Genomic DNA, 24,991 nt, shown 5'->3' with positions numbered 1-24,991 from the left:
GACACGCTCAGGTGAGCGTACTATACTTGATGGGGTAAATATCCTATAATTTATAGGGTGAAAATACTATATTTGAAAATACTATATTCGATAGGGTTGAAATACTATACTTGATAGGGAGAAATGCTATATATGATCGGGTGAAAATACTGCAATTGCGCAGGTGAAAATACTATAATCGCTCAGGTAAAAATACCATACTTGATAGGGTGAAAACAATATAGTCACTCAGGTAAAAATACCATACTTAATTAATAGGGTGAAAATACTGTAATCACTCAAGTAAAAGACTATACTGGATCAGGTGAAATTACTATAACCGCTCACGTTAAAATATTATAATTGATCGGGTGAAAATACTGTAATCACTCAGGTAAAATACAGTGCTTGATCGGGTGATAATACAATGCAATGAATATTTAATCAAGTGAAAATACTCTTTTTTAGAACAAATTAAAATACATTAGATTGCGCAATACATTATATAACCATTTTAAACGTTAAATCTAAGTCAACATTCCTTTAATCAAAATTATGCCCATCAACACTAACCATTGCCACAATTTTCAATAACTCCATTTGGCCCAATATCAGCATTATACCAGCATTGGTTCAACAACCAATTAAACTCCATGGTTTTTTGCCACGTCCAGCATCTACGCGCCGGTGCTGCATGCTGCTAAACCTGCACTTAATTACAAAGTTACATTACAACTTGGTTATTGCCAAAATAATTAAATTTGTCTATAATATAACCGTAATGGTCTATTGGTCTATCGTCGAATTTCAACTTCATTAAGTTCTTTGCTTCGTCTAGCATCTGCGTTACAGTGCTTGTTTCTTTTCAACTTCTTAATGGTCCATATAATGCAACGTTTCTTTACAACTTCTTAATGGTTCATATAATGAAACTCTCTAAAATTTATTTTTATCTTCTATTATATAATGCCGAAGATTAATTGATCTAACGTCACATTACAAGTGCATTGTTCTCCGTCACGCAGCATCTGCGTGACGGTGTTGGTGCTGAACCTGCACTTCAGGTCGCCCCAGACGCACACCATGGCGCCGTGGGTGCGCCGCGTCTTCATCCATATTCTGCCGCGGCTGCTGGTCATGCGCAGGCCGCAGTACCAGATGGACAGACACCGGTGAGACTAAAATATTGTATATTAAATATCGTAGATCAGATGTCCTGGGAGTTATGATTTGTTATTGCAGCTGGTGAGGCTGTAGTATTTGGGATATATTATAGAGTGGCGGTGAGGCTGGTGAGGTTGAGGAAGCTAACTTATTTGGTAAATCGTATAGAGTGTCAGTAAGATTGGCGAGGCTGAGCAGGCTAACTTATTTTAGATGTCTTATAGAGTGTCGGTGAGATTGGTGAGGCTGTGGAAGCTAACTTATTTTAGATGTCTTAAAGAGTGCCGGTGAGGCTGGTGAGGCTGTGGAAGCTAACTTATTTTAGATGTCTTAAAGAATGTCGGTGAGCCTACGCAGGCTAACTTATTTTAGATGTCTTATAGAGTGTCGGTAAGATTGGTGAGGCTGTGGAAGCTAACTTATTTTAGATATGATATACGGTCAGTGAAGCTGGTGTGGCTGAGGCGGCAAGCGTATTTAAAATATCTTTTAGTGTTTCCGTGAGGCCGGTGAGGCTGAACATGCAATAATATTGCCTATATATTTATCAGTTGGTTAATTCTTACCACTATATAGACAGAACTCGACCGAGCAAGCAATGGATGTTGTTCACTTATTATTTATGCAGCTGGAGCGTGTTGAAGTAGTAGAAAAATATCTAATTTCATTATTTATTCTCATCGTTGATGCGCGAGAGATTTTTTTAACGGGTCACAGGAAAAATTTGCGCGTAAAAATTATATGAAATCTCCAAGAACCATGGGAAGATTGTCCTCAAAATCTTGCATCAGAATATCATTAATCACAAGCTGACTGGGATTATGGGAAAGCCTAATGAGACCGTACAGAATTTTCTGAATAAAATTGTCAAAAATGACACTTTTTTGAAAAAAATACGGTAAACAGAATATGTAGTAGTCTGAAAGTCGTAGGATCTTAAATTAATAACATAAAACAAAAATAATGAAACTATGGGATGAATATGAAATTTTCATTCTTTATGTTTGTTCAGTAATAAAAACATTATTCACCATCGAACTATATAGGAATATTTTTTACTGACGGAAGGAGTCAATTATCCTTAATCTACTTAAACTTATTTTTTTGAAAGACTATTACTTCATCGTGATAATAAAGAAGAGTGCACTTTATTGAAAAATGAACGAAAGTTCTGTCCAAAATACGACCTCGTTACCCAGCGCGGTGAGCATCTATTTCTGCAGGCGCTACCAAGTTGTCTCAGCGAGCACTCAAAAAAATATCGTAAGTAAATCAGATGCGCTCGTCCAAAATCGATGCGTTGAGATATCGCGGCTGTAAAATCGCTCCTGTCAATAGACGATCCTAGATTAAATTTTCCGGATATCATGCGCCGATTTTGGGTCTAAAATAAAAACGAAAGTGAGGGCGAGAAGAGACGATGAAATATTGGCTACATATTCGCATAAAGATAAAAAGAGACATGCAGCAAAAACCCGTTCCAATATACCAAAAAAACTGAAGAAAAAAGACTCAGGCGAAAAATTATAATCGTATATTCACCAGAAATTCTTTCTTGCATTTTCCCGGTTATGTCTGCAGAAATCGTCCGCTCAGCTATGACGCTTAAATTATATGCCCTTAGAAACGTTAACTTTCCTACGAAAATAGATTAAATTATGCGCGGAGAGAGGAATGGAGAAAGTCAAAAGGAAGTTAGTTATATTATATTCGTATAATTATATTATATTTTGTTGCACCTACGTGAAATCGTACTTTCGGAATAGACGTTATAGATATGGAATTGTTTTTAGCTTAGATAAAATATGTCTCAATAGGTAATGAAAAATTGAAAAACCTTGCCTGAGATTTAAAAGGCAATCTGTTAAGGAGTTGAATAATTTATATATGCTTCCTCAACATATTTAATTACACGCCTCTTCAAAGATATGTTGGAACCTCCCTGTATAAACTCGACGTAACTTTTCTGCGATCTTAGGGACCGTGTCGGTGACAAATTTAAGCCTTAGATTATTGCGCTCGTTAGGTGGCTTTAATTATTAGTGGCTTCAAACTTGCGTCAAAAATTCAATTAATATTTTATGGAAGAAATTAGAATGGAATTTTTACTCATATATATTATTCTCATCTTCATGTCATGGTAATGTTATTCATGATTTGAGAACTATTTATCACAATGGTGCTGGAAGATGATCATTGTTCATTCATTTTTATTTCTAATCCTTCATATAAGTTACGAAATGCTCGTGCTGCGTAACGGAGTTTATGGCTTTGGCACCAATACATGAAACCGAAATCGTTGTTTTAACATTACTATAATACTTGGCTTGACTTGACATTAACAATACTATAATACTATATTAGCTCAAAATAATAACGAAATCACCAAATATTATTGTTATGTACACATATTTTCATATTTTCTCTTATTAATTTCTCAGAAATTGTTCGCAGCCTCTGAGTTTCATTGTTCGGCAGAGGTAGAATTGCACACAAGTTCTGAATATTTTTAATCCCTGTTTATTGCAGCATTCAAATTGCATTTTATTTACGAACTTTCCACCTGTCAGAATGCCAATGGAGAAGCGGAGGTCGAGAAGGTAGATCTGTTGATGTTCCCTCAAATTTTCTACCCTATAACTATGCCAATGTGTGGTCGTAAATTGGACGTTAATTGACCACCAACAACCACTATCTGTACCCTGTTACTGTAAACCATCATATCCCATCAGACAAATGACGTAGAAACAACGTTGAATTAACGTTGATTTTTAAACTAACAACTTTTATTTCAACGTTGATTTAACGTCAGATATCTGATGGAATGTGGCCGTGAATTGGACGTGATATGCAACAGTTTACTAACCTTAAAAGTGAAAACGAATTATGGTATCCCGGAATATTTTTCATTTTATTTTTTTCCACTGACCATTCGTTGGTTTGAAGCTTTATGTTGGCCTCAATTAATTAAACCCATAATAATTTCAGGAAAAAATAGACTTGCACGTGAGTCAAATATTGATTCATGTAATAAAATCGAAAGATTTTTCTTCCCTGCTTTGATATTAAGTAATCTGTGATCCGCTGCAAGTTAAAGTTCAAATTAATTGTAAAATCGTTTTTTCGTCAGAATTCGACAAACAATTTCGAACGGTGACAATCTTAAATAATTTCAATACATTTTTTCGCAGTGTATCATGAAAGCAGTTAATCATGAGAGCTGAAAATGATTGATACGGTGACGATAATAAAATATTGAATTGATCAATACCTATTCTACCATCTGAAAATCTGTCACGCGCATAATTTAGTCTTTTCAAGCACGGAATGCCTGAAAACCAGGCATTCAATACATTTTATTTTTCTTTGAACTAATAAAAATTCATCAGTTTAATTCAAGTCGAAATCCGAGAAGAGATAAATTTTTTCACAAGATGATGTTATACGCTGGTAATCGTCATTAGGTTGCTCCCGTATAGAGGCTCAAGTGAATAAACTTTTTGCACCTATAATTAGATAAGCTTACCGCTTAATCACCAGAAGATTTTTCATTAAATTTTCATTTCCTCCCAATCGCGTCAAGGTCCCGCAGGATGAAATTTCCACGGTGATATATCGTCCTAATTATATCGTTAACCTTCATTTCGTAATTATATTTTTTTGTTCTGCAGACAATTTTTTAAATCTTTACCAACACTGCCATTACCTCCAAACTCCCTCGCTCACTGAAATGTAATGACAATGCTTACCGCACTTGCCCTATTATTTCCCTATTATCGAATACCTCAGTCAAGCATCATTTTCTTCACGTAGGTCGATCGAATTCAAATAAATATTTTACCCTAGATTTCGGATGACTTTTTTTGATAATCTTTTTTCCCATTCACCGAAATGCAGTATAAATGGCTTAACATTTTCTCCCTCATAATTATAAAAAATTCCCTTTAGTCAATTAACCCCGTCTTGTGGATGATGAAAATGATGGCTGTTTTTTTTCAAATTTCGCTCAATTTTTTTTCAAAAATTCATCTTGTCCCTCGTTTCAATGATCGAATTTTCAACATTTTTCATTCCCTAAAGTCGTCCTGAAACGATGCCTATTTATCGGTTATCTTTTCCCTTCAAATTCTTCCATGAGGTTTTATTGCTATTTTGATAATCCTCCATTCATACATTATAGAAAAATATTCTTCCACAGAACCGTTTGGATGCAATCTACATAGCTTACTTATTTGTACAGCCTTTTATTGTCTGACAACCTCAATTAATTATGAAGTTTTGGTAAAATATTTTTTCGAGGTAGTCTGAGCAATAAATTTTCTTGCAGAACAATAATTATGAAATTCAAACGGTACCTTATCCTAATTTTAAAATATCCATTCCATTTAACACCAAAATTATATTATGTAAAAATGTTCAATATACGCATATCGATGTCAAAATATAGAGATGTATAGAAATGAATATGTTTTGAATGAATGGATAGATACTTCAGCATCTGATCTCATCTTTTCTCATTTACATTTGGGAACAGCCACGAAATTTAAAGAAGCAATTCATTTATTTATTTATTTCAGCCTTAATTTCATTTCGTTTATTCTTCTCGATGTTTTTGTTGTTGTTATGTACGCCCTGCATTCAATCCCCTTAAATTTTTTTTCGGGTACGCAGCCAAAAATAATAATACCCTTCGAAGCCCCCCAAAAAATATTGAAATTTTCATTGATTTTGTAAAGTTCATGTCTGCATAATACATAAGTCTTCTCAATATTTTAACTGGTTTTTTCTTACATTGACAAAATAACACATAATATTAGTGCCCATGTAGCGATTTCAATAAAAATATATCTAATCGTGTCACACTAAAATGCGGAAAAATATAAATCATATGACTTAAATAGCTTAAAAATAAATGTGAAAAATCTTAGCTGATGCCACATAACTTACACCTACATATACTTAATTTCACTTAAAATCTGAAATTTTATTAATGTATGCTGGTGTGACTTTCTTCAGCTTGTTTTCCCGAGCGACGACGAGTCTTCTGAGATCTTGCAACGGAGGAAACATGGCGCAAGACACACGTAACAACCCCTACTACGCTGCAGCTGATAACAACGACTCTACCAGCTCATTGGCGTTAGTAATAACTACTGCTACTGTGCCAACGTTAGAAAATATTCTAGTTAGCGCAAACTCACGTAAATGATCTCCTCACCTAATTCATTTTCGTTAGTCTGTACCTGACCTTGTTTGGTTCGCCTTTTGCTCGAAATTGAACTTCAAATATTTTTCAAATAAAGGCAGATCACCGCCAGTTCAAGGATCCCATCCCGGCCTTATAGTATTGTACCATCGCCGCCTATAATCATCGATGCTCCACCCTTGATTTGCGCCTATAATCATTGATTCGCCACCCTTGATATGTTACTTGGGAAGTTTCCCGAAAATGATGATCTTTTGCCTTAACCGGCGCTGGCACCAGCTTCGAATTCAGCTTGGAGATAACTTTAACCTTAGGGTTTACCTTTTTTGAATTATATTAGTGTTCATTACCTGCAATAATGCAAATCTAATTTAGTGACCCCTACAGGTCATCGCCCAGCAGAAGTACTCAGGAGCTCAGGGATGCCATCAGGGACGGTCTCATCTACATGGACCTGCAGGCAGAGCGGCAGAGGACGGGATCCCCAGGCCTCTCGCCTCCCCCGTCAGTTATCTCATGAGGCATTCATTGTTTTGTATCTTCTATAATAAATTACTTTCATACTATTTTTTAATGTTACATTTTGATTGCATAATCATCTATTGCACATCGGTCAGTTTCTGTACTTCAATGTTCATTATTTATGTTCATATGGCCTAATTTAAGTATCAAAGCAAAATTTCTCAACTTGCGAAAATTTGAGTGGTTTATTTTTGTTTTTATGGGACAAGTGAGTTTGAGCGTGTAAGAAGAATACCGCTCAATGCCAGTAATAATTGCAGTGTACGCGAACTAGAGCTCGGTAACAATCGAATGAAGGTTTGTCATTATTCCTGTTCAAAATAGAATATTGCAATATTATCCACAATATTAATATGGCTTGATTGCAATACTTTCCACAATCTGAGACCGACAACATTTTTTGGGTTCATGTTAAAAAAATGAACTCCAAAGAAATGAGAACGGCCTTGTCCGAATAGCAATGCACTTTTTTGCCTTTGTATGGGTTATGATAACCCCAATCAGTGCTACATTCGCTTTCTGCTTGTGCTGTAGGTAAGAATGTGTGATAATATTTGTGAACACGTTCAATTTCCTTGTGGACACGTTCAATTTTTAAGGGCCTCGTAGCTCTTGGTGGTCAAATGATTGTATCTACGTATTATTTTTTTGATTTCGTTATAATCTCATGATTCGTTTCGATAAACTCTCGTGATATGACTAACATTGTAGTGCAACTCTTGATGTACAAATCCACTTGCGTCGCCGTGATTTTAGAGTATGGATAAAAACATGACAAATGCAATGTTTGTCGCTCTTAATCGTTCGGCAATTACAATATTTACAATTTTTGGCAAAGAATGCACTGTATTTGTAAATTACTTAAATTTTGTACAAAGGAAAACAGTAACGTTTTTTCGCCATACGCGAACACTGGTAACTCATTATTTTCTCAAAATAATTGTACCTGAAACGAGCAGATCGGGACTGGAAGCGAGCATGAACGGTGGATGTAAAATCCACGGCCCTGCGGTGCTTGCTGACCAGCTGGGAGTCGGGGTGCCTTTGGGATGCCCTGACCTAGGCAACAAGGGTACCATCCCTTCAACGTACCCTCTAGGGTGTGCAGGGGGCACCCGTACTAGGTATTGCCCTGAAGTGATACGCGCCTTCGAAGGGGTGCGATACATTGCCGAGAACACGCGGCGCGAAGAGGAAAGCCTTAGGGTAAATTAATCCGAAAATAATTTCAATTCTTATTATTTTTATAGACTTGTATAGGTAGGGTAAGCTTATCAGGAAATACCCAAAATTCTTATAAAATTTTCTGACTTTTATTGATAAGGTAAACTAATTAGCAAATGTCTAAGGTTCCCACAATTTTTCTGTCTTACATAATTAATATAAACTCGTACAAGAATGCAGGATTTTGAACCATTTTTTAAACAAATTAGAATTTTAAAAATATAATTCAATTTTATTTTTATTATAGGGATAAGAATCAACGTAATAGCTAGGTGTAATGAAACTTGCAATGTGAGGTAAATAAATGTAAGTAAGTAGCCTAAGAATATCCTTTAACAGTTCACGCTAAACGTATTCCAAATTTGGAATAATTATTCGAAATTCTCAACTTTGTATGGAACCTGTCACTAATTTAATAATGAAGAATTTTCTTTGATATATAGATATCTAGTGAGGTTTGGGAACCTGAATGAGGAGAATCTCGAGGTAAAATGTTCCGTCAAATCGATATTCCTGCATCGCGATTTCTGGCAAATAGAAATGATTTTCAGCTGCTTGACTAATTACCTGTCATTCACCAATAACCTTTTCATAAATGTGTTTTAAAAGCAAGTTTTAAACATGAAAACGAGGGAATAAATAACGTTATTCCAAGCATTATTACAATCACATATTAATATATATTACAATAATTAAATGAGCCAATATAATTCTTTGTTATATTTCAGGTTAAGGAGGACTGGAAGTACGTAGCCATGGTCCTGGACCGACTTTTTCTTTGGATTTTCACACTCGCGGTCCTGCTCGGCACGGCAGGAATTATCCTTCAGGCTCCTACACTCTACGACGATCGCCTGCCTATCGACATGAAAATTTCTGAAATAATCGCTATAGGTTCACGAGGTGTGCAAGGAAGAGCTGGTAAATAGTAAAGACTCACGCTCATAGGTAAATAAATTAATTTCTTCTTAGAGGAAATGTTCGTTAGTTTAATGAGAACACTAAGGTGAACTCGAGCGAATGAACTGCCAAATTATGAGAGCTGTGAACGCAATCGAGCTTCTTGACTATTTTTTTCTCTCAAATAAGTCATATGTGGAAGCTTGCGAACAAAGAGTCTTTTTGTTCTTGGAACTATTTTTTTAGATTTTTGTAACCACTACTAAAAATCATCAATTTTAATTATATTGTATCTACTTTTTAATTTATCCAAGTACGATAAATCATCAAACCTTATAAAATAATGGAACATTTTTTCTTTAGACATCAATAATCCTTTTCTCCTATCTCAACCTTCTATATAATTTTTAATTAGATTTGTAATCCATGTAAGATTTGGGTTAATCGAATCTTTATTAATCGTATATTATATTCTAATTAAGTAGGACTTGGGAAATTCCGGTTTTAATTTTATGCATCATCAGATTCTGAATGATTCTTGAAGACATCGCCACTGAAAAATTTTTAACGATTGGTACTTTATCACTCGAAATAATTAATTAAATAATGATTGCTCAAGTGCAGATGGTCATTAAGTTGAATTTCGGCAGTCTCTACATCATGCAGGGTGATCTTTTTATGTATAATGATTAATATTCTACGGGACGCTGGCATATTTGTTTTTGAGTATAAAAAGCTATTGTCTGTCCATCTAATTTATTGAAAAGTTCGTCGCAAAATAAATATTTACGTGAGATAAGGCATAGTAGACTGAAAAATCAAGGCAGTGAAGAATTTAAATAATTACTTACATAATTGCTGATACAGTAAATATATTGATTAAAATAATGATCATTGAAACAAACAAACAAAAAAAAATAATACACAACTCAAAATGATAGCCCTTAGAAAAAATGTATTATTAGTAGAATATAATTTTATGTAATGACGATTCAATGTACTAAAATTAACCTTTATCTTAATTCAGAGATTAACCCTTTTCTTCATTGACTATTATGCATTATACTTTTTCTCGAAAAGCCTGTTGGCATATCCAACTCATGTGTACATATCTACGTCATAAACATTTCAGAGAAATGCCCCGACATTTCATTCTGCGGCCAGCAAAACTATTTATTACAGAAAATACGATAAAATCAGCGGAGTGAGATTTTTTGGAAAATGTAGGTGTGAGAAATTCACTTATGTAGGTATCATGAATATTATAACGTTTGAGGCTTTCTATGATATTCGAGTGCATTTTATATTTCTGTAAAGAAAACTGCATCACAGTATTATGACTGAATTACCTTTAACATTTCGATAAACCGGCAATAACAATAAATGGCAATTTTATCATTTTTCCTTGCTCATACTTAGGTATATAATTTCTGCGCTTGTTTCGTCGTAGACTCTTATTCGAAGGTAAAGTTGGATCCAAAAATGTTTAAAAAAAACTGTTCAACGAATCGAAAAGTCAAAAATAATTTTGGTGTTGATTTTTTTCATAAAATTCGTAGAAACTTTGTGAATAGCTAAAAAGAATCGTTGCACTCATATTACGACATCATCAACTCAAAATCTTTGTTTGCTGAGAATTTTTTCTGGGACAAGATAATATAATTAACAGGATTATGTTAAGAAGAAGGATTGCTATTGTAAATAATGCGTATTTTTATTGCAAATCCTCAACCATAATCAAACTATGTACTCAACCCTTGCTCACGATGTGTGTGATTATTGAGTGTCAAATCTTGAAGTTTCCATTTATGATTCTCCTAAATGTTGTTGTTATCATAAGACTGCACAAAAACGATTACAAGTATTTTGTATTATTAAGGGAGTTCATTCATATGTCAAGATTTAGAGTATTTTTTAATGACTTGGCATGGCGCTGATCAACAAGCTTGTTTGGGCACTTTAAAAAATTTATCTTTTCATCTTCATATCCAATTTCATTTAAAATTTCAAAATTAATAACTTTTATTATAGTAATTTGCATAGTTCAATATTTAATTTTTCACTACGAGCCTTTGTTATCAGCCTATATAAATATCATGTGTTAAAACCCGACCTTCTTTTTAGTAAGTAGTTTCCTAAAATACGATTTACGATCGTCAAGAAGTGGTGATAAACGGTGGTTACTTATCGGCCAGCACTGCAAATGATAAACATTATTTATCACGGAATGAATCCTTCAAATATCTATTCCTCCAACATTCAATAAACCAATGTTGTTTCTACACGATTCGTACATTAGATCTTTCCAGCACATATTCACCTGATTAATACAACTTTGTTCTAAGCTGGATTACTCGGAAAATATTTTTTGGGACATTTTAGGGAATTTGGAACAAATAACAAATTTCTTTACCTGATATTAGTGGTACTGGTCTAAGGATTATTTGTAAATATTCAGCTCATGAAAACATTTTTTACCATAAAAAAGACTGAATTTGTTGTAAAATTTTGAATTATATTATTGTGGCCAATTCGTCGTAAATTATATATATTACGAAATGGAATGTAAGATTTAAGATTCTTGTACGGCATTTGCAGCATCGCACTCTACTTCTGTACTGGTCATCTTAAAACGAATTCTTGCCAACATCATTCATGTTCAGTACAAGTAAACCAACTTCAGTGAGTATAGTTTGCAAATTTTGATGTATTAGGTGTGTGTTGTTTTCCTAGGTGTATAGTTTAAGATAAACTATGATTATCTTTTAAGAAAAACCTTCTGATTGGAAGGTCACATTTTTGTGCTGAAAATATATATTTTTGCAGTTTTAAGAGCACATGTAGAAACTTATGATTATCTTTCGTGGTAGATTTTGACAGACGCTCCTCGATCAGACATTAACGTAGAAATATACTTGCAATCTCTCATCAAATAATAAGAATCAGATATTCACTCAGAAAAATAAAAAGGTTCACATTGCGTTCAATGGTTCAATAAAATAAAATGTTCAATAGCGTCACACTTTCAGCACATAGCAAATTTACGCTCCCTTTGCCGGACAAAAATTTGTCACGAAGAGCTAAAAGTGCACTGCGATTTTGATCTTAAAAAATCACTCAATTCACTGAGAATGTTGAGGAGCTTGAAACGATGTTGGTATAAAGAGAACTTCATGCGAAATTTCGCATGCTACTGAAAGATTATAGGTCCATAGAAGTTATTTTGTACCGCGCATTCAATCGCGATAATGTAAAAAAGTGCAATAAAATATATATTGGATGATACAACTAGACTGGGGAATATCAATTCGATAATGTAATGTTTTAAGGCAAGCAAGAGTCATGCATGTTCAAAATTAGCTGTAGAAAACAAGTGAATTTCTGAAATTAGCTCAACGGTTTAGACAAAATATGAAAAATATAATTATTGACTTGTTCATTATTTACAGTAATGTGAATTCTATTGACATTCATGCGCAGATTTTAATTTGTAGTCAAGTAGTTATAAGAAAATATACAAAGCTAAGCTACCTGCATTTCCAGTTATTCGCGCTCCCGAGCGTGAAAATAATTCAGTTAAAGCCGCATTTTTAGTTTTGTTTTTAGCGACGGGATTTCAATAAAAATATTTACCTCTGATCCATTAAAAAATTTGGGTGTATATTTGACGATTTTCAATTCAGTAATTTTGTTTTGACATTTTTGCCGTGAGATTTATTGACAAAATCGTTCTCATGTTTAGATTTAGAAATGTTTTAGGTTACAATTAATTCTTACCGCATCCATTGAACAGTGTCCCCATTTGTATATCGCCAGATTTATGTATAACCTCCTGTACATAATGCCTCATAGTTTTGCATGTTGTTCACCTCAGTAATTTACATATAAATTTTTAGGACTAAAGAAACAACTAAAGACACTAATAAATAAAAGTTCTTATGAACAAAATATGTTGTCTTCTGATAAGCCATCAAATCGGTCCCGCACGTTTTCGACAATGGCCGAACTAAAAGCCTAGCCAAGAAGGGATCAAAATTCAAAGTTTTATACCGACTGAACTAGAAATAACTTTTTGAAGTGTTTAATGAAATAGGGGTGTCAATAATATCAAGTCTTTTGACTGTTGGTGTAAATAATAAATGTTGACTTTTTAGCCAACATTTATTTCTCACAATAAGTTCAACAAATGCTGATATGACATGCTGCACGAGTGTCAACATATCGACGATCTTTTCAAAGATGACATCTTCTCAATGCGTGTACGAATTAACAATTAAATCTTCCACGTGCACTCATAGTTCAGTTATAAGCAATGTATTCACAGGTTCCAGTAATTCATAAACTGAGACTATTTCTCACGTCCCGGTTTTACAGAGTTTTTTAAATGTGAAGCAGAGTCGGTGAGACGACTTTGTACCAACGCTTCTTATGGATACAAGTTTGTACAGATTTTGTAACACCTTTATGACGATACAAAGCTTGTATTGAAGTTAACGGGGATTTTAAAGAGTTTATCAATAAACTGTTTTAAGAAAAAATCATTTGTTTCATTGTCAACCGCTTGAACAGAATTATTTCGTGATGATTTTTAGCGCATTTTCTCATTTATGGAAAAAATGCACTATTGTGCTCGCCATGTCCGTCCGTTTGTCTGTCTGTCCGTCCGTCCGTCCGTCCGTGACCTCAAGTTTTCGTCGACGAGAAAATGCGCTCTCTGTCACTCACTGCAGTGAGAACTGAGTTATATTTTTTTTCGTTATGTTGTGACTCACATTTGCAATAAAATTTACTGAATAATGTCAACATTTATTTAGTAATTGAATATGGAATATTTGAATGTGAGTAATAATATAACAAATATAATTAGTTGTATTTGCAAGGCATGTCGTCTGAACCTTCTCATCTTAAATGGAAAAATAAAGGTAAAATAATCTTTTCGAAACTCATACACATTCTAATCTCTTCAAGTTCAGAAGCCGATCGTTGTATTGAATAACCAAATGAAAAGTCATTCATTTGGTTCAATTGAAGTGATTTTTAGGTACCATTATTACCGGTTTCGAAAATTCAATGTCATGAATTTTTATATTGAATTTTGCTCATGAATGATAACTGCTGTAGATTTTGCCGCGCATAATTCATAATTTAATAAGAGAATTTTGTGTTATATTTTGTTAAACATATTTTAAACACGTTCAACTTTGGGCTTATCTAATCTCCTTTCTGTGGCAACACATTCTTGATTTACGTCAAATCTTTTAAATGCTATCAATTCAATAAATATTTTCCAGCACGCATTGGATGCGTAAAATGAGGGCATTTAATAAGATCTTATCTTCTTTCCGTTGATTATCGTGCTTTCAAGTTTTGGCGGTGCATTTCTTCATCGACAATTAATTTTTAAAAAATTGTCATTGTATGTAATTTGTTTTCTATTACGTGCAATTTGTTCCTGTGTCGCATGCAAATCTAAGCACCAAGGGAAGTTATTGTGTTGATCTATGTTGCATATTTTTCATTCTATTCATCCCAATGGAGTTAAGAGAATTTCTAAATCTTTTTTGTACGCTTAAAGTTTATCAGGCAAACGATATTTTTCTCCGACATATATTCTATTCATTACGATGAATTCAGCATTTAAAAGGATTAACCTTCCAATGCACGACAGAGCAATTATTAAATTACACATGATACATAATAATCCACAAATATTTTATGGCGCTAGATGGCATCTCTGTTGATGACAGCAAACAACGCACGATGTACTCATCTCGCCTCTGGCAGTGTCGGACGACTCTGCAGTGAGGTAGGGTGTTTGCTTTCCCGACTCGTGCGTGCATGGTTTTAAGAACTGCTCGGTATCTCGCATCCGTCACTGACCGGAATTTCTGTTCATCAAATGACAGAACTCGTTCTTTAGTTATACGTTGAGCTTCAGACTAGAGTTGTGATTCTTTTCTAACCATTTTTCATGAACCTTTATCAAGTTAATTTGTAGGAGTCAAAGGACCTCTCGACAGTACGAGGTAAGACTCCTTTATATGCAACCACATGATTTACGTATTACGTTGGATTATAAACATTCCCTTGATTCTGAGTAAGATTGTAGACGAATAATTGATTTCAATTGTATCTGAATGTTGATTTATTTCATGCAAGCATTACTCATGCTATTTTATAACTTTGTTTTTATACCCTCTTATCTCGCGAGATAAGGATTCCTGAGACGGCAGTTTTCACACCAGCAGGCGTCACTCAGGTGCTAGAACTCTCTTTCCGCGCTGAGAAAAAAGCCTCAGCAATATTAACTAAGAATTAGTGACCTGATTGAACATAGGTTCCAAAATTACGATCTACCTTTCTTTCAAAGACATTTTTTTTCAATTCTCCAAGACGGTTCTTACTTAGATATTGAATACGGTACGATGCAAAACACGTGGCGGAAAAAATATCCATCGAATGCGGCTGAGAATTGAGTCATTCAATAATATTAATTGTTGTAGCTATAATAGAATATCACAAGAAATCAATGGTGTAATAAAAACTACAACGTTTGGCGTTAAATTAACTCTGGAAACTTCCTACTTTACGTTTGACAGAGATCTACTCATCGTCTGTGCAAAGTAATTGGATATTGGAAACTACCCTTCAGTGAAAATAACCACTACTCACTCGACAAAAACCCTTAACACTCTCACTCTCAAAACACTCAAATTGTAAAGCACTCAGAGTGCAGAGTGATGAAATTTTCGATACTTGGTCAATTTTAAATTGCAATTTCAGAAAATACACGGACACATCATATTTGTTAAAACCCTGACTATTTTCAGAGGATTCTATCTACTCCATGTTGTAAAATAGATTGTCCCCTGCACTCAGAAAAGTGAGTGGGGAAAAGTGTTGTTCAATTAGTGACACTTTCTGCTCGTGTCACTGATACGCCGTCTTGCCGGGACGAACTGTTCACACAGCGGCGAGAAGTGTATCGCTACTTGGACAAGTCTCACTCATTTCTCTGAGTGTGATTATGTATGCCTGACGCACCAATCGATATGTCCCTATCCGAAATTGCAGGGCAATATTTTTAATTGAGTGAATACTAATTAAATTCTTCTTGCAGGTCGACTTGCCCCTCCGTGACTTCGCCTCAAGGAAACACCTACCAAAAGCTTCTGAAGCAAGGCCTGCCTTCCTTCGGCCCTTAAAATTTTTTTGGTTGGGAATCAAAATTTTGAAAAAATTATATGGTATCAAAATGATCCCCGAAGTGTGTGGAGTTTAATGGTATGATCGCCATTTTTGACAATTTCTGTAAAAAAATGAAATATTTTCGATGTGTGAAAATTAAGACAAGCTAACCTAACATAAACTGAAAAGTCAAGGACTGCCTACCTTCGGCCCTAGAGTGACAACCTAAGCTAACATAAGCTGAAAAATCAAGGACTGCCTACCTTCGGCCCTTGAGTGACAACCTAAGCTAACATAAGCTGAAAAATCAAGGACTGCCTACCTTCGGCCCTTGAGTGACAACCTAAGCTAACAAAAGATGAAAAATCAAGGACTGATTACCGTCGGCCCTTGAGTGACAACCTAACCTAACAAAAGCTGAAGAATCAAGGACTGCCAACCAAACTATCTAAATTCTAAACAATGTTACTATTGTAATTGACACATTCAACCTTCATATGCAAGAGTGAGCTACGTTGGTCCATTTTGGCAAACGTAGCAGAGTACAGAGCAAAATGGCAATCCAGAACGTTGTTCAGTGTTCAAATAACGACATAAATTTCGGCAAGTACTTCAAAGCAGTCACTTCGACGGGTAAGATAATAATGCAGAAGGTATCACTTCTCGTTCTTTCTTCAAATACTAATTACACCGCTGGAATGAGCATACAGAGTTTCTGCTGTGGAGGACTTGGTTGGTCCAATGGGGAACTACGAAAAATCTTCCGCAGTGATCTTCCAAGAACGAAATTCAGCCTCGAAGACCCACAACTTGAAGGTGATGTGACGTTCTGGTACAAAATTATTAGCAATCTTTTGGGTCCACTGCCAGATTCTCTTAAAAACAAACTTTCCCAGTTGAAAAATTTACGAAACTGTGTTTGCCACGAAGAGCTCACGATTAGCGATCTCGATTTGATCGACAAAATGCAGCATCTCAAGATGCTATCTGTCGACATAATGAAAGACGTTGACGCTTTCTTACGCTCCGACTCATCAGCGTTCGTAGACAAGTTGTTAGAAGACTTGGACGACCTGCTACAGCAAAGCATAATGACAGTTATTTCAGCTAGTGTCGAGTGCTACAAAGAATTTCGAGACGATCTTATTGGTCGACTCATCAGAAATGGTCGTCGTGAGTTGAAAAAAAGTTACGACAGCTTGAAAATATTAAATCCTCTCAACTGGCTCAATGATGACCAATTTCACGAATTTAGCGTAAAGAATGTTTTTACGGTGCTCCAACTATCGCATGCGGGTGTGGATATTGAACAAAGTAACCTCCTTGAATTAGGTAACAATATTCGTTTTCTCGCTAGGGTAATAATATTGAGCGGTGTTTTTGGATCTGGCAAAACTTCATTGTGTAGATACCTTGTACACGAATGGTGTTCATACTCTAACTCAGTTCATGGACTCAACGACTTCGATCTTCTTATCCACATCAGCCTGCAATGTGTGGTGAGTGACAATATGAAACAGTTCATCACTGAGCAACTCCTACCACTTACTACCAAAGATATGAAGCCAGATGAAGTAGTGCTCCTTCTACAGAACATACGAGTTCTCTTTGTCATCGACGGCTACGACGAACGCAACGCTGCTTCTCGAGCTCTCGTGAAAGAGATTTTGATGAAATTTGTCGACGCTAAGATCGTTCTTGCATCACGACCAGAATTTACTCTTGAAATCAAAAACATGGTCGGCCAGCACATCGAGGTCAGCGTGCTTGGTTTTGATGCGAAGAGGAGAGTGGAGTATGTAGACAAGGTGATGACGGCCTTGGAACCCGATAAGAAAGAGAGGAGAGCCAAATCAGACAAATTTCTGTCCATGATCGCCAACAATAGTAAACGCATTGGAGAGCAGCTCGATCTTCCTTTGGCTACATCACTCCTACTTATTTTGTGGCTTAAAGATCCAGAAAGCGCCTCAAACATTAGCTCATCAACCAGCTTGTACGTAGAACTTTTCAAAATGTTCCGCTCGAAACTAGTGAATCGACTCTTGAACCAGTCATCTAGTCATCAAGTTCAAATAGAAAAAGCTGTCGATGAATGGTACAGAAAAGTGATACGAATAGCATGGAAAATGCTAATCAGTGACACGCTCTACCTGTCTGACGGTGACAGAGATGAACTGGTCGCTGCAGCAGAGGCTTTGCATATCAACCCTATTGAAACATTGTCTACATTCCTCACATGTCGAATGCAGGAATCATTGTCTGGAACTTCGTACTGCTTCTCATTTATGCACAACTCCGCAGTCGAGTTCATGGCAGCTGAATACTTTTCCGCATTTCTATCAAATACTGAAAATGACGAAGTAACTTCTCATCGGATTTCCCTAAATCGCGAACAAGAAGTTTTGAGGGATTTGAGGAAAAGCGGAAACATTCTCCGCTTCAGAGAAATGATCATCTACACTTTTGGACTTCTGCCCAAATCGAACCGGCAGGGCGACGAAGATTCAATTCCAGTTCCAATCGTAGAATTCTTACTGAAACTTCTTCTGGAAGAGCTAACAGTTTCTGAAGAAGAAACTGAGTTGTGGCACAACATTATCACCGAGTCAAGATATGACTCTGCAGTACGTTGTGCCATAGGCGCAGCAATCAATTCAAAATCATGGTGGACCATCGATGAAACTAACAAACTACTCACGAATGTTCACCTGAGTTTGATGAGAGCTACCTTCTCGTCTCCTGCAAGGCTGAACGTAGAAACAAATTTCAAGAGTGCTAGGGACATCCCTCATTTGGCTGAATTCCTGCTTCTGGTTGCAATACACAAGAACTGTGATGTTTCGTTGAATTTCGGTCGACAATTCAACATAATAGATGACCAGGAACAGATGGACGAGATGGTTGTTCCGTTGCTGAGGGCTAACAGCGTCATTGAGCTCACTGGACACGCCGGAATTAAAGCCATGAAGGCTCTAAAAACTGCCACTAAACTGCGGTCGATAAGCTTACGTATTTCTTCCATTGAGTGCCTGAAGGTTTTTGCGGAGTATCTTAAGCAATCATTCAAAAGCTTTCATTTCAATCAGATCTTGCATTTAGGGAAGAAAACATTCCTGGAGAACATCGAAGTATTCCTTGATCTCCAACCAAACTCCGTATCTCCCGAACTTCTACCTCAGCTCATCTTTTGTGTTAGGAGATCCGTTCTCAAATTCTGCGGAGTTTCTGACGAGGAAATCGATTGGTGCATGAAATGTCTACAAAAGCTCAACAACAAGTTTTCTTTCGTGGTATTCTTCCAATCACAAATCACTTTTTCTGGAATTAAAAGATTCTTGAGACGGAATTCAGATGCTTGTAAACACATGAAGGCCATCCTCGTACATTCGAGTTACAAGCCAAGCGAGTCTGAGAACAGCTTCCTTCACACTCACACCAGACCCATCATCAGATGGTGTAAGGTGTAGCACCTTGTAGGAATCTCCATCCCTTATTTGTATCGTACTAGAAGAATTTCATCAATTATTATTTAATTTAATTATTAGATGGGAAGGCCAAAATCACCATGAATTCAGAAGCAAAGAAAACGTCAAGATATGCTGAATCTTCTTGGTCCATTCTCTTTGTTTTTAATTCCTTGCAGTCCACGTCCAAATTGATAATAATATCGAACTAGATATATTCTCCCATGTATACCTAATTGCATTTTTTTCATCTAACACAGCTGCCAAGTTTTATGTTTAATCTCATTTTTTTTTCTTTATGTACGTGGTCTGTGACGAAATTTGCGAGGTGGCTAACTTTATAAAAGATTGTCTCTGAGGTATTCATTGCTGCATGCGATCACTGCGCTTGTAACACGTAGTTACATTTTTCCTTCTCGATTCATTTTTATGTAACAATTCTCTGCGCAATTGTTAGCCTGGGGCATCCTTTGATAATTATTTGAAGATCACTTTTAATTATAATTAACCAATATGAAAAAGGGCAACATAAGAAATCGTGTATAAAAATTTCAGTTCGAGCAGAAAAGTACCAAATGTAACTTTTTCCTAATGTCATTAATTTTAACTTATTGATAATATTACTTTTTAATAAACATAATATTGATTTCATTATCATTTTTGATAAAGGAACCTCCATGAATCTGAATGACGACACCACAAATGAATTCCAAACTCGTGTGATATTCAGTGTGCCGTTTATGATTTATTGAACGGTAGTTATTCTTCATTTTTAAATGATTAATTGAAGAGGCAATCCTTATTTCATGATTGATTATAAAATAGTCAAGCATTGAAGTGTGAAGAGATTTTATCCTTTGCTTTATGATCGGCAGGCGAAGTATGGTCTGTAATTCTCATTTATCCCATCGGTATACATTATATGCGACCTCTTGTGTCTGTAAAGGTATATATAGATTATGCGGCCCATGTGTCTGTAAAGTCTATGAACGCATAGATTATGCGGCCCTTGTGTCTGTAGTCTATGCACGTATAGATTATGCGGCCCTTGTGTCTGTAAAGTCTATGTACGTATAGATTATGCGGCCCTTGTGTCTGTAAAGTCTGTGTACGTATAGATTATTCGACCCTTGCGTCTGTAAAGTCTGTGTACGTATAGATTATTCGATCCTTGTGTCTGTAAAGTCTGTGCACGTATAGATTATGCGACCCTTGTGTCTGTAAAGTCTGTGCACGTATAGATTATTCGACCCTTGTGTCTGTAAAGTCTGTGTACGTATAGATTATTCGATCCTTGTGTCTGTAAAGTCTGTGCACGTATAGATTATGCGACCCTTGTGTCTGTAAAGTCTGTGCACGTATAGATTATGCGACCTTTGTGTCTGTAAAGTCTGTGCACGTATAGATTTTCTTTTTCTTTGTATAAAATTTCTCGCATTTTTTACGATTAATGATGTAGGAATGCCATAATCTTTATGCCTTCATGATAATTATGACAGGTAACAAATAAACTTTCGTCGAAATAATCATAATTAATATTCATTAATTATAAATTTTGTTGAAATTATGCTTGGCCAAAATCACCCATGTTACCAAATTAGTAACTGGTTATATGTTTTTAAGCTGTACTTAGTGCTAATTTGAAATAAAATTACAAATGTATGGTTTATATTGTTGATACATAGATACGTATTTTAATTTAGTGAATTTTAATTTGAAAATACAGTATGTCTATCCGCGCCATTCAGATAACAATGAAATTTTCATTATGGCCTTTCACAGAAAGCTATACCCATCCTTGCTACATAATATTAACAGCGAGCAATTAACCTCAATTAACAATTATTAATATGTAGACACAGTTTATAAAAGTTGATATACTTGTTACTAAATGTGTCGTCTTCTTCTTCTTATTCGTTTAAAAGTATCTACACTCTGATGGCCTTCAGTTTTAGATTATTTTTCTGCAATGAAGGCTGTGATTTATAGTTAAATGTATGTACATAGTACGTGTATTTATATTCCTTTACAATTTATACTTAAATTTAAATAATATATTTATATTCCGTTACAATTTAGCAACTCTAGAAACTCGTTGCCAGGCTCACGGTGTTGAACGTGTTGCATGCCGCCATCAGAGTCGCAAATTTGTTCTCTGGATTACGTACACGATTTTTTTTATCATGAAAAAGGTTGTCATGCTAAAATGAAAATGTTTTATTTACATTATATTGATGTACTGTATATATGTACCGTTGAATTCAGAGATTTAGAATACATGCATCATTTTATTCATTCTACTCTGCATCTTATTCTCTTTAATTTTAATATATTTAAATTCTTGTACAATTCTTTCTAACGCTAGGTACCGCTTAGGATACTTTTGTTGATCCCAGATCTTCCTCGATTCCTGAGAAACTATGCTAACTCTTTATATTGATCTATCATAGCTCGCTTAGAACTCGTATGTAACTCAATTTTTCTGTATGCATTAAAGGTTTATTCATACATTAAATAAATTATTTAATTTATAAACTCTTGTGTCGCTCGTTAAAAGTCATATTTCTTTGTCCATATACAATAAAAAATTTATTTATTGATTTGAAAGTTGATGTTGGGTCTATTTTCAAATTTGGGTTTGAATTCCATGGAATAAAATAGACTGATATGCAAGCATATGTAGGAAAAATTGATGAGAGTATCGTAAACAAGTTGTCATGGATATTTTTTATTAAAAAAATCCAGTAACAATTAAGTGTAATGCAATAAATTACGATCGACTTCTACTTTGTTTATTATTTTAATGCCGCGTCGCAGGATCAAAAGAAATAGCCTTAATTGCTAAAATTATAAACTGATTATTTGGTAAGTTATAAAAAAAAATGGAAATTATAAAATACGAAACATGCTTGCCAGGCGTTTATAGCGATATAAATACTTCGGGCACGTCAATCACTTCATATCGAATATACGGTTGATAATTATGACACTAATATGCTTTAATTGAAGAAAAAAAGAGCTTTACATAAGTTTTATAATTGGTTGAGATTTTCAAAATTTATTCGAATTTTGTCAAAAAAAAATTTCGACCTTCGTAATGGTTTTGAAATATCTCATGCTTATACTATTGAGGAAAATTTCCATGTCCAGCTAATATCCCGATACGATAAGTATTCTGGATTTGCCCCCAACTGCCCTTTTATAACTATGGCGCAGTCTTCAAACACTCCAACACTCACACTAACAAACTTCAACAAATATGTATAATATATTTAACGACGATTAACAAGACATTTCTACAGGGCTAGCAATTATAAGGGTACCCCCTCCAAAAATTCCATGCGCTGGCTTCTGCTGTTCAATGGCGAGGTTGACTATGGAACTCGTGATTAATAATAGTTGATTATTATTTAATTTTTCTCTATCAAAACGTAACCATGAAACTATTGCCCAAATTCGATGCTAGTGTGAAGCCCATGAAGCAAGTTCATAGAACAAAAAAACCACCAGCAGTTCATGAGCGATTTTGCAAGCTCATTAGTGGACATTTCGGCCATGACACGCCTGTGTTACGACCGTTGTCTCAAACTCATCTCCTTTGAACCATCGTTGCTGTGGCATGACTTTTTAACTGGTTAATTTATAGAGCGATATTCCTTTACTTATTTCTTTCTGAAATTTACCTTGATACTAAATAAAGAGGTTGAAAAAATATACGAGCAAAATGCCATTAATACACAAGGACACGTTCACAGGCATTTTCGTTTATAGATATTCCTGTTTTACCTTGGAGATATTTTCAACAATTTGAGCTTATCCAATCAGATTTGAATTCAATTATAAAAGGAATATAACGTAAATTTAACAATACTGTTATCTTCATTGCTGTCTGAAAAATGCCTCAGCCGAGGACAAAATTATATTTTTAGTTCCGTTAGAATTTAAATCCTGTTTATAATTTGTACACTTATATCTGTAAAAGGTTTTGGGAACAAATCAACCGAGTTTAAATTATCTTGACGCACAACTACAGAACTTTTTGTAATGTACAGAACAAATTTTAATATTTTTCCCTTACTTATTATGCAAAACCTCTCCATGGTTGCGAGTGGAAGTAACAATTACAATTACAGAATGGTAAGATAATAATTTTTACCAATCATGTACCTCCACTAAGTCTAAAAGGGCTGCAGGATAGCCAAACCTAACAACGTACTAACAGTGGTAGCTCTGAAATGCCTGTCAGATAATCTCAATTACCCATTAATTAGCTTTGGTAGCTCTCAAAGAACTGCAGTATTGGATGGTAATCGTAATTAACAGCTCCATGATGATTACCCCCCATAGTATCAGAATTCATAACCCCTCCTCCACCAGTTCCAGAGCTCTGCTGGCGTGGCGCTCCTCTGGCTCTGGAACTCTGCAAGTCAGGACCTGCTCTGTTTCTGTAACTCTGCTGCAAATCCCCTGCAGGAGTTTCCCCAGGACCTGGGTGTTCTTGCAGCATACGGGATTCCTCATGCGCCATGTCTAGCCCTCCTCCCCCCATGTTGGGGCCGAAGTCGGTGGGCGGGAAAGTTTCTTGGCGGGAGTCGAATGACCCGGCGACATCCATACTGCAAACAAACCCAATATAAAATTTTCTTCAAACAAAAAATATTCATTATTTAGTGTGGATTAATTTATAATTATAAGATAAACGGATTCTTATTTATGTTTGTTGAAATACTAGACCGTTGTCGAAATTGCCGTGTGTATTGTGGAAAATGAAATTAGTGTTCCAATTAATGGCAGGTTCATTGTGAGCGCTGTTCATTAAGTTGAGGCAAAAAATGCTTGAAATAAATTCATTTAATGTCTGGCAATAACGTTGTGGAAAAAAATTCAAATTTTCCAAGTACAATTGTAGATCGGTCTAGTGCCAGTTTCGAAATACAAGTTTTACTCATCAGGGAACGCTGCTTTAGGAATTGCAAAGTAATACAATTAGATACACCTTAAAATCCTCAAGCTTTATTTTCCAAACGAAACTGTTCGTCACTATGAATTTATTCGCCATCCCTTTATTGTGATTTTTAGGTTCGGTCAGTTTAATTCGTTGCCGAGGCCTTGACGACGGATGCATGTAGGAATGGTTCCAATGAATATATTCCTTCGTTTATATCGTGATCGTCACACGAGTTTTGAACACAAGTCCTACAAGTATGGACTTGGTGATGCATGCAATTCAGAGTAACAAGATTGGAGCAGTGAGTACTGGGTTCGATCCAAGCTACCTTTGATAGTTCTGGTCAAATCGGCGAGGTGGCTGGGCGGCTAAGCACAGCCAAATTAAAGCAGT

The 24,991-nt window shown here is 35.4% G+C and overlaps 3 protein-coding genes across 3 annotated transcripts in view; 2 read left to right on the top strand and 1 right to left on the bottom strand.

Annotated features, from left to right (window-relative positions):
• LOC108666871 (acetylcholine receptor subunit alpha-like) overlaps positions 1–9,260 on the top strand; it is a 145,858-nt gene extending 136,598 nt beyond the window's left edge. The window contains exons 9-13 of the mRNA XM_018153809.2: positions 1,005–1,151; positions 6,160–6,282; positions 6,737–6,853; positions 7,831–8,077; positions 8,824–9,260. Of these exons, the coding sequence (XP_018009298.1) occupies positions 1,005–1,151; positions 6,160–6,282; positions 6,737–6,853; positions 7,831–8,077; positions 8,824–9,024 (835 nt within the window). The 3' untranslated portion in view covers positions 9,025–9,260. The remainder of the gene's footprint in view (positions 1–1,004; positions 1,152–6,159; positions 6,283–6,736; positions 6,854–7,830; positions 8,078–8,823) is intronic.
• A 5,532-nt stretch (positions 9,261–14,792) lies between these two features.
• LOC108666881 lies at positions 14,793–22,535 on the top strand. The gene is made up of 2 exons (XM_018153821.2): positions 14,793–15,021; positions 16,116–22,535. The coding sequence occupies exon 2, from the start codon at positions 16,738–16,740 to the stop codon at positions 19,651–19,653; it is 2,916 nt and encodes a 971-aa protein (XP_018009310.1). The 5' UTR covers positions 14,793–15,021; positions 16,116–16,737; the 3' UTR covers positions 19,654–22,535.
• The window catches only part of LOC108666882, a 24,915-nt gene continuing 21,786 nt past the window's right edge, over positions 21,863–24,991 (bottom strand). The window contains exon 14 of the mRNA XM_018153823.2: positions 21,863–24,266. Within this exon, the coding sequence (XP_018009312.1) occupies positions 23,918–24,266 (349 nt within the window). The 3' untranslated portion in view covers positions 21,863–23,917. The remainder of the gene's footprint in view (positions 24,267–24,991) is intronic.

This window comes from Hyalella azteca, unplaced genomic scaffold, assembly GCF_000764305.2.
Source record: "Hyalella azteca isolate HAZT.00-mixed unplaced genomic scaffold, Hazt_2.0.2 contig6532, whole genome shotgun sequence".
Taxonomy (NCBI): Eukaryota; Metazoa; Arthropoda; class Malacostraca; order Amphipoda; family Hyalellidae; genus Hyalella; species Hyalella azteca.
The sequence above is the reverse complement of the archived record's forward strand: the minus strand, read 5'-3'. Positions and strand labels throughout refer to the sequence as shown.